This window comes from Crocuta crocuta, unplaced genomic scaffold (genome assembly GCF_008692635.1).
Source record: "Crocuta crocuta isolate KB4526 unplaced genomic scaffold, BGI_CrCroc_1.0 scaffold179, whole genome shotgun sequence".
Taxonomy (NCBI): domain Eukaryota; kingdom Metazoa; phylum Chordata; class Mammalia; order Carnivora; family Hyaenidae; genus Crocuta; species Crocuta crocuta.
The window spans coordinates 3,117,920-3,127,176 of NW_027551568.1; the positions used below are offsets into that span (position 1 = coordinate 3,117,920).

The 9,257-nt window shown below is 62.7% G+C and overlaps 1 protein-coding gene across 1 annotated transcript in view; it reads right to left on the reverse strand.

Moving 5' to 3' along the window:
* SH3TC1 (SH3 domain and tetratricopeptide repeats 1) overlaps nt 1-9,257 on the reverse strand; it is a 24,281-nt gene that overhangs the window by 6,123 nt on the left and 8,901 nt on the right. The window contains exons 11-14 of the mRNA XM_077750375.1: nt 6,935-7,068; nt 5,194-5,235; nt 2,355-3,437; nt 323-503 (exon numbers count right to left, since the gene is read on the reverse strand). Of these exons, the coding sequence (XP_077606501.1) occupies nt 323-503; nt 2,355-3,437; nt 5,194-5,235; nt 6,935-7,068 (1,440 nt within the window). The remainder of the gene's footprint in view (nt 1-322; nt 504-2,354; nt 3,438-5,193; nt 5,236-6,934; nt 7,069-9,257) is intronic.

The window sequence follows — 9,257 nt, forward strand, 5'->3', positions numbered from 1 at the left end:
CATCAACTGATAAACCACATCTGAGTGGTTCCACTCTGAAACTGAGGCCCAAGTGTGAGGGGCAGGCGCCCCCCACATCCTGTGGAAACCAGGCTCCTTCCCTGCTTCTCCGAGTCCCCAGCTGGGCGGGTGCGGTCAGTGATGCAGTGGGACCGTCCAGGGCCCATTCTGACCAGGGTGGTCAGTGTGCGAGTCACACATGATGGGGGCGGGGGGGGTGAGGCCCTGCCCCGGGGGAGGAGGTGGGACAGCCAGCTAGGGAATGAAGAGGTCCCTGAGGGGTCCCCCCAGGATCAGGGCCCCCCCCCCGGCCAGCGCTCACCGCTCGGTGCCCAGGGACAGGTAGAGCCGGCTGATGGTCTCCAGGAGCTGCCCCTCCAGCACCTTGTCTGCTGCCCTGCGGGCCAGCGAGAGCTGGAACTCGTGATAGACGACGCACTGGGCCTCGCTGGGCACGACTGTGCTGTAGAAGTGACATAGCCGCTGGACGGCCCGCAGCTGGCCTGGCGGAAGAAGGGGGGGCGTCACCGTCACACGCGGCAGGGACAGTCGCAGGCTTCGAGGGCCCCCGCCGTGTGCCTGCCTCCTCCGTGCCTCCGGTGGGGTCAGCGCCGTGGGGAAACCGAGTCCAGACAGGCTAACGGGTGCCCCGGGTGGCAGAGCCGAGGAGCCCAGCACCGGGGGCACGGTGCAGGCACGGCACGGGCCGTCGCACGCGTCCCAGCCCCCCGTGCTCCCAGCCTCGCTCCTGCACCGGGCTGCCCGCTCCCGCTTCACGAACCCCTCCCGGGATGAGGGATGGGGCTGCCTTCACAGCACGCCGACGGGCTGCACCGAGTCCGGAGCTGAGCACCGGGTCCCGAGCACACCGCGCGCAGTGGGGCTGCGATTCAAACCCCGCTGCCGGCATTCCGGAGCCAGCGCTCCCTCAGGAAGCCACAGGCGCGGCTGGGAACGGCCGAGCGCCCTCCCACCAAAGGGGTCGCCGTCGAGGATACCGAAGATGGGAACAGCCTGGTCTCCGGCGACAGTGGGACAAAACCAGAAATCGGTAACAGACAGGAGTTCAGGAAATACGCCAACGTGGGCGTGAAGAACGTGCTCCCAAATAGCCAGGGGCTCGTGGGAAAAACTGTAACAGGAACAGGGAGGAACTTCGACTTGAGCGGAAATCAAAGCGCAGCCGAACCTGACCCTATGAGGTGCCGGCAGCCGTGTCTAGAGCGACTTTCCAGCTGGAAACGGCTACCTTAAAAAAGACGAAACATTTCAGGTGAGAAAGTTAAGCTTCCACCCTAAGGAACGAGAGAGGAAGTGACTAGATCCAAAGCAAAAGGAAGGCAAATGAAGACTCAAGAGGAAAGATTAAATAGTGACGTTGAGAATCGGAAAAACACGAGAGGAAACGAATGAAACTGAATGACAGATCTTTGAGAAGATGAACAAAACGGACTCATCTGTGGCCAGACTAAGAAGAAAAGGCATAAATGGTCAGGATCAGCAGCGAACGCGGGATGTTGGCACCAGGCTGGCGGAAGGAAAAGAGTCACAGGAGAGGAGCAGGGATTTATGCCAACAAAGGGCAATCCAGATAGAAGGGATGAACGCAGGGAGACGCAACCTACCAAAACTGACCCAAAAGGAGCAGAGTGGCCCTCAGTCCCCTCGAGGCTCAGCCTGGGGCAGGGGGGACAGACAGGACCTACCGAAGGCCACTGGGCACATCTGGGGACCCAGCCCTTGCTTCCTTCTGGAGATCCAGAGGATCCCCTTCCAGGCTCAGTGAGCGTTCGAGTGTTCTACAACCCTCAATGGCTCCCCAGTGTTCTCGGGGAAAAAGGCCAAACCACAGCCTGGGTTCCCTGGCCCTGCCTGGCCCCCCAGCCAAGGTTCTCACCACCCACCACCCAAGGCACCTATTCCAAGCTCTGCATCTCCCTGCATGGCCCAGGGCCTTTGCACGGGCTGCTCTCCATCCCATCCCATCCCATCCCAGGCTAAACCCTCCTCAACATGCAGGTGCCACCAGCCGGGGCCAGGAGCCCCCATCATCACGATGAATACCGCCCCCCCATGAGGACCACACGGGGACTGTTTGCGGTTGCGACCCGCCCAGAGCCCGGCGTGCTCCCACAAGAGCCACCCCACGGCCAGCCTCAAAGGCACCGCAAATGTTTGCAGGTTCCCACCATTCGACACTCCGGACGGTGGAAAAACCACCGCTCGCCTCCGAGTCGAAAACCTCGGGCGCGCTCTGGACGGAAATGGAAAGAAAACGTGTTTTCCTTCCAGGAAGCCGTTGAGCCCGACCCCGACCCGGGGAGGAGTGGGGGGCGGGGGGAGCTGACACTCACCTTCCAGGTGGTCCGTCTCCACGGCGACCAGAAAGGCCCACTCGTAGTAGCACTTGGCCTGCCGGGCGAGGGCCCTGCGCGTACACAGCCGGCCCAGCCGCAGCAGCACCCGGGTGAAGTCCTCGCCGCGCTCGCCGCTGGGCAGCCGCGAGAAGAGCTTCACGGCCTCCAGGTAGTAGTGCTGGGCCAGGCCCCCCGCCCCGGCCTGCAGGCACAGCGCCCCCAGGTTGGCCAGGACCACCGCCTGGTCCCTCCGCTGGCCCCGGGCCCTGGCGACACGCAGAGCACGGTAGTAGCCCTCGGCCGCCGGCCGGGTCCGGCCCAGCGTCTTCAGGGCCACGGCCGCCATGTTGGCGATCAGGCCCTCCAGTTCCACGCTGGCCGCCGCCGCGTCCAGGACCGACTCGAGGATGTCCAGGGCCGCGGGGCTCTGGCCGTGAAGCACGTGCAGCCAGGCGAGCTCCACCAGGTAGGTCACGGGNGTCCCCAGGAGCAGGGCCGCGGCCTTGAGCACCACCTGTGCGCCCTTGTCTCTGTTCTTCTGCTTCAGGTGAACAGAGGCCAGGCTGGCGTACACGGCCGCCACCAGGGGCAGGTCGCCGAAGCGGCCCCCCAGGGCCCCCAGGGCCTCCTCCAAGTACACCCGCGCCTGGGAGAGCTTGAGCCGGCGCACGCACAGCCGCCCCAGGAGGAAGCAGATCCTGGCGAGGGCCATGGGGAGGCCCGCCTTCTTGGCTGCCCCGCGGGCCTGCACCAGGTGCCCGGCCAGCTCCTCCTCGTCGGCGAGGCCGAGGCTGCTCAGTGCCGGCGGGGAGAGGTCGTACAGGCCGCGGAGGCGGGCCTCGTACCCAGGCGCGTCCAGGAGCAGCAGCAGCGAGCCCAGGGCCCCCGCGTCGGCCCCCGCGTCCAAGCAGAAGGGGGGCCCCTCCGTGTCTGGGGAGCGCGCACCACTGGATGCCGTGCAGAGACCCCAGGACGCTGGCTCCTCAGGGCAATCCTGGCCGGATTTGAATTGTTCTAGAACATTCTTAACCTTCCGCAGGGTCTCGCGTGGCTCTGGGTTCGGGTTAGGAGGAGGCGCTTCTGCAAAGCAACAAAACGCCCGGATGGCTTAGAGTCTGATCTCTGGGCCCAGGGACCCCCCTCAGCCTCGGTGCGCCTGCCAGGTGCTGCCTGAGCCTCCCCCTGAACACCAAGATGTACGTACAATGCTGAGCCCAGCGCCTAGCACTTGCAGGGTGGGGGTGGGGACTCAGTCCTGGTTACGGAATAAGGATTGATTTGGCCAAGTTTTTACTGAGTAGCCCCTTTCTAGGCTTCCTGTTTGAGAGCACCACTCAGCGATCAGGGTCCTTCCCCTCCAGAAAGGATTAAAGCCACTTAGCGGATGGACACATCCACACTCCCGGCTGCCCCCGCCTCCGTGGGATTTTCTCAGCACTTGGAGGTCCCCCGTCGGGCCCGGGACTCCCGTGGAATCATTATGAGCCAATCAGAGCTATGGGGCAGCGCGCGGTCAGAAGCCCCCCCAGATCTGATGAAACCCCCCTCGGTGGGGTCCTGGTGGCCCTGGTCCAGCTCTCACCGGCAACCACGTCTGCTAGGAACGAGGAAGGGCCCCCAGACCCCCCGGGTCTCCACCTTCGCCCTGGCTGCTTTGAGAATCTGAGGCCCACAGTTAGTCAAGGGTTAAAAAAGAAAGGGACGCGGCGCTGGAGAGCCTGGGGACGCCGGCTCCCAGGCGTGCCCGTGTGCAGGGCTGTTGCCTTTGGATGTGCTCAGTACCCGAAGATACATCCAGTGAGCAAACAGCCACTCTTCCCGCTGGAAAACCCCAGCTTAAAGGGGAATTTGTTTGCAAGAGAAGAAACAGAATGTAAAGGCTCTTCTGTTTCGGGTTCACATAAAAAATACATTCAAAACTAACGCTCTCTTTGTTAGTCTGTGAACTCGAGGAATAAAAAAGCATTCAGTGCGGCTCAGCAGCCAATGTCTGGCCTCACTAAGCCGATGTGTAGGTGTGAGTGCGCCCCCAGCCTCGCCACCCCCAGCCCTCCCATCCCGGCAAGTCCTGCCTCGGACTCCTCCTCGCCCAGCAGAGCCCCAGGGGGAGGGAGAGCCCGGGAACAGCCCCGAATATTCCGAGCCTCCCCATCGACCACCCAAAGCGGCCCTTCCCTGTTCACGCTTGGGTGGACCCCAGTCCCAGGGAGCCCCAAAGGGTCCTGGGGCATTCAAGTCCCCAGGTATCCCCCATGCAGACGAACTGTGGGGGGTCAAGATGGAGGTGTGGAGGGAGAAGGAGGGGGTCTCCCTTCAGCAGCTCCCGGGGGAAGCCGCAAATCTTTGAGGGGCTCCTCCAGCGTGAGGCTCCAAATCCAGCCCCCGCACCCCTTCCACCCTCCAGACCCAGCATCTCATTCTCTCAAAGCCAAGACTTTCAGCTGCTCTAGGTTTCAAGAAAGGAACCCATGGGCCCGGGCAGTGGAGGGGACCCCGCACCTTAGCTGAGGATAGACTGAGGGGGCAGCCACGGGCTGGACAGCGGAGGGGACCCTGCACCTTAGCTGGGGATAGACTGAGGGGGACAGCCACGGCCCGGACAGCAGAGGGGACCCCGCACCTTAGCTGGTGTGTTTGCAGGGGACAACTACCGCAGCAGAGGGGATGCTTGGCCCCCACCTCATCCCCTCCCCCTGCAGGACCGCCCCCTCCCGCCTTCCCCCAGCGGGTGTGAGGTCCTTGCCCAGCACCCCATCCACACCCGGCTTCTGCTGGGCATCACAGCCAGGGCCCAGCCCCTTGACCAGACGGACTCTGCCGTGTGGGAAGGACCCACCTTGCTCTTCCAGTGGCTCACAGTCGGCTTCTTCTAAACTGTCTGAGAAGGGAGAGAAGAGAGGCATCACCCTCGGGCCAGCACCTCTGGGTTGGGGCCGTGTCGGAAGGGGTGGTGACACCAGGACAGTAACACCCCGGTGGCCTGAGGGGCTGCAGGGCTGGGGGGGAGCCCGGGTCGAGGGGCCAGGCCTTTCCCTAAGCCCCAGTTTCCACCTCCTAAAAATGGGCTGACACTAACAGTTTGCTGGGAAAAGACACATGAAGTGTGATGACAAATGCGCAGGGTCCCGGGAAGCTGAGGGGCGCCCAGCAGAAGAGGGCCCCCAGAACATCCCCCCGAGTGGGGGGCTGACATATGGGCTAAGGTCAAATTTAAGTTTGCCTGTTTAGAAAGAGAAGCCAATTCATGGGACCTAGAAAGTTGAACTCTGTCCTTGTTGGAAAAGTTCCCGCTGTGCATGTCAGCTCCAGGGCTGTGAGAAGTGTGTGTGCACACGTGTGTGCATGTGTGGGTGTGTAGGTATGTGTGCATGCACGTGCGCATGCATTGCATGTGTGCATTCATGGGTGTGTAGGAATATGTGTGTGGGTGTATATATTGCATGTATGTGTGTGTAAGTGTGTGTATGTGCATAGGTGTGTATGCACACCGATGCATTGCACATATATATGTGTGTGTGCGCACATTTAAGTATATATGCATGGTACACGAACATGCGTGTATTGCACACATGTGTGTGCACACGTATGCACATATGGGTGTGTAAGTATATGTGCCAGCGTGCATATGCACGTGAGTGTACTGCACGCATGTGTAAGAGTGTGTGTGTGTATGCATTGCATGTATGTGGGTGGCTGTGTGTGCGCATGGATGTGTAGGTACAGGTGGGTGGGGGTTACATGGGTGCTGCACGTATGTGTAAGTCTGCGATGTATGCACTGCACGTATGTGTAAGTGTGTGTGTGTGCACGTGTGGATTCAGCTTCGTGCACAGGACGAAGGAACCGGCTAGTGTGTGCGCACATGTGTGTTGCATGTGTGTTAGAGCACACACATGTGCTGCATACATGTGTATGCATGCACAGGATGAAGGAAGTGGCTATAACTCACCCCCGGAAGCCCCCAGCAGGTCCGCCCCCCGTCCCCTCTGCTGCACCCGGCACTGCAGGGTAGTGTGGGGAGACTGCAGGGCAGTGTGGGGAGAGCGCAGGGCAGTGTGGGGAGAGCCAGCAGCACCGTCTCTAGGTGGTGGCAGCGCCAGGGTCCGTCCCCGGCCCCTGGCGGTCAGGCAGCCAGGCTAGGCCATAGCCACGCGAGCCCCGGCTCCTGGTCCCGTCACCGAGCGGGTCACTGTCACACAGACGGGCGGAGGAGCAGCGCATGGGCAGCGGGCCAGGCCCCAGTGGACGCTGGGCACCCCTCGGGCAGCAGGGGCCTCGGGGCCGTCCCCTCCCTGCGCCTGGCCCTCCTGCGGTCCCCACGAGCCCCTTCAGGTGCCCAGGCTGGGCCTTCTCCAAGGGACTGGGGGAGGGGCGCCCTGAGCAGCGCGGAAGCGGAACGGGCCATGCCCTGCCGAGGGGACAGGGGCACGTAAGCTGGGGCTCGCGCTGCCCCGGGGCCGGGGGCCCACCTGCCGACAACCCTCCCGTCCTCTCGGGAACCTACCCACGGAAACCACCGTAAGCACCCGGGCCCGATGCGGGTCCTGCGCAGCCCGCCCCCCGCCCCCCGCACCTACCCAAGCTGTACGCCGTGCAGACGTCCACGCCCGACACCCTCCTCAGTAACTGCCTGGCCTCCTCGTCAGAGAAGCGTCCTTCGTGGCTGAAGAACGACCTTTCTTCCTCGTTGAGGAAAAGCACGTTTTCTAGCCTGGAGAACAGACGGTGCTGGATTTACAACAGCGCGTTTCCCACTCGGGCCCCATCTACTCGGGCCCCCAGTGACAGCCCCATCACACCTGCTCCGTGCCCGGTGACAAAGCCACCGAGGCAAAAACCGAATAGCCACAGGCTGCCTGGTCCAGCTGGTCCGGGAGCGGACCCCCCGGGTCACGGCAGCCGGGGAAGGCCAGCCCCTGGGCAGCCTTCAAAGCCCCACTTCGAATGCCCCTTCCCTGCGAGGCGGGTTGGGACAGCTGCAGGCAGAATGTACGTACTGCACGTATGCGTGTGTGCAGGCGTGTGCGTGATCGGATGTGCAGGTGAGCCCCGCCCCATCCCGAGCTCCCGGGCTCCCCACTCGGCCTCTGCCGGCGCCCCCCACGGACACGGGCCCCTCCTGTCTCTGCCAAGTCATGGAGATGAGAAACCGGAAGAGGGGAAGGGAGAGAAGGAAGAGGCCATCTTTGCTCACGAGGCTAAACCACCAGCGTTGCATGAAACTCTGAAATGCGCTTTGAAACCACGAGGAGCCACTTTGAGAAGCTAAAGAAAATCAGAGTGGCTTCTGGCACATTCGACGGAACAACAGGCCAGTACTCCCCATTGTCCTAAAAGACCATGAGACGAAGGAAGGGTCTTGAGTTCAGGAGGAGGCTGGTGGCCTGGGGTCTGGAACGTTCCCTGGTTCTCGAGGACACGATGGGGCGCCGGCAGACCCTGGATGTGGCCGCAGGGGCCGTTCCGTCACCGTCCCGATCCTGAAGGCTGGGCAGGGTGGCGCAGGCGGTGTCCTGGCTTCAGGGGACACGCACCCTACAACCCCCCCTCAGGAGGCCAATACACGAGGGAAGGGGGGAACGCACGTGACCCCCCTCTAACACCCGGGCGATCTGGGGGAGGGAGTCCGCGAATTTTGCGCTCTTGCACCCCCCCATCCTGAAATTGTGCCAAAATAAAGCAAAAGAAAAATCCTAGGCAGCAGGTGGCTCGTTGAACAGAGGACGAAAACCCAGGGCCTGGACCAGGAAAGCCGTGGGGCAGGCGTTTGTGGAGGGATGAGGGGGTCATCGCGGCTTTTCCAGGCTTCCTGCCCGGGCCGCCGGTGTCGGGGCCAGAGGCCCCCCTGAAGACATGCGTAGGAGGCTGGGTCCAGACCCAGTGAAGGCCCTGTCCGTACACCCACCTTCTCTGGGCTCGTGACTGAGGTCTTAACAATGAAGGCTCAAGCCCCGGGGGACGGAGTTGTCCCAAAGAACGGGCACAGCTCTGCCCACTGCCCACCCTCCCAGGACGCGCTGTGCTGCCTGGGCCACACCCTGGGGACCCTCAGAATTCTCCAGACAGGGTGGGGGTGAGCAGGGTGTGGGGGTCCCACGGGGAGAGCAGATGAGCTGTTGGAGATGGGGCTGGGGGGGCCGCTGAGAGCCCCCGAGGAAACTGGAGGGCGGAATGGAGGAGACGCCTCACGCAGGGGCGCACACAGCAAAGCAGAGTCGTTCCGGAAGGGGTGAACAGACCCGCACAGCTGGACGCAAGGTGATCCGACAGCAAGTGGCAGCCTTCGACCGCGGCAGTCACTGGGGTCCGGGTCGCCGGGGGCCTTGAAGGCCAGGCCTAGAATCTCGAAAGGGCTTTATGAAAGTAAGTATCAGGGCGCCTGGGGGCTCAGTCAGCTAAGCACCCGACTTCGGCTCAGGTCATGATCTCACCGTCTGTGGGTTCGAGCCTCGCGTCGGGCTCTGTGCTGACAGCTCAGGGCCTGGATCCTGCTTCCAATTCTGTCTCCCTCTCTCTCTGCCCCTGCCCTGCTCACGCTCTCTCTCTCTCAAATATAAACATTAAAAGGAGAAAAGAACAGGAGTGGCATGGAGTATGGGGGTGAATAGTGTCCCTCAAAATTCATGTTCACCTAGAACCTCAGAAGGCGACCTTATTCAATGAGGGGTCTTTGCAGATGAAACTAGTCGAGACGCGGTCACACAGGGGTGGGGGCCTAATCCAGGGACCGGTGTCCTTACGGGGCGAGGCGCAGAGACACGTGGCGGGGTGAGGAGGCCGTGGGAAGACGGAGGCAGAGACCGGGGTGGCAGCCACCAGGGGCTGGAAGGATGGCTCCTCCCCCGGCACCTGGGAGGCAGTGGGGCCAGGCGCAGGGGAGGGGCAGGAGGGAGCGCCGTC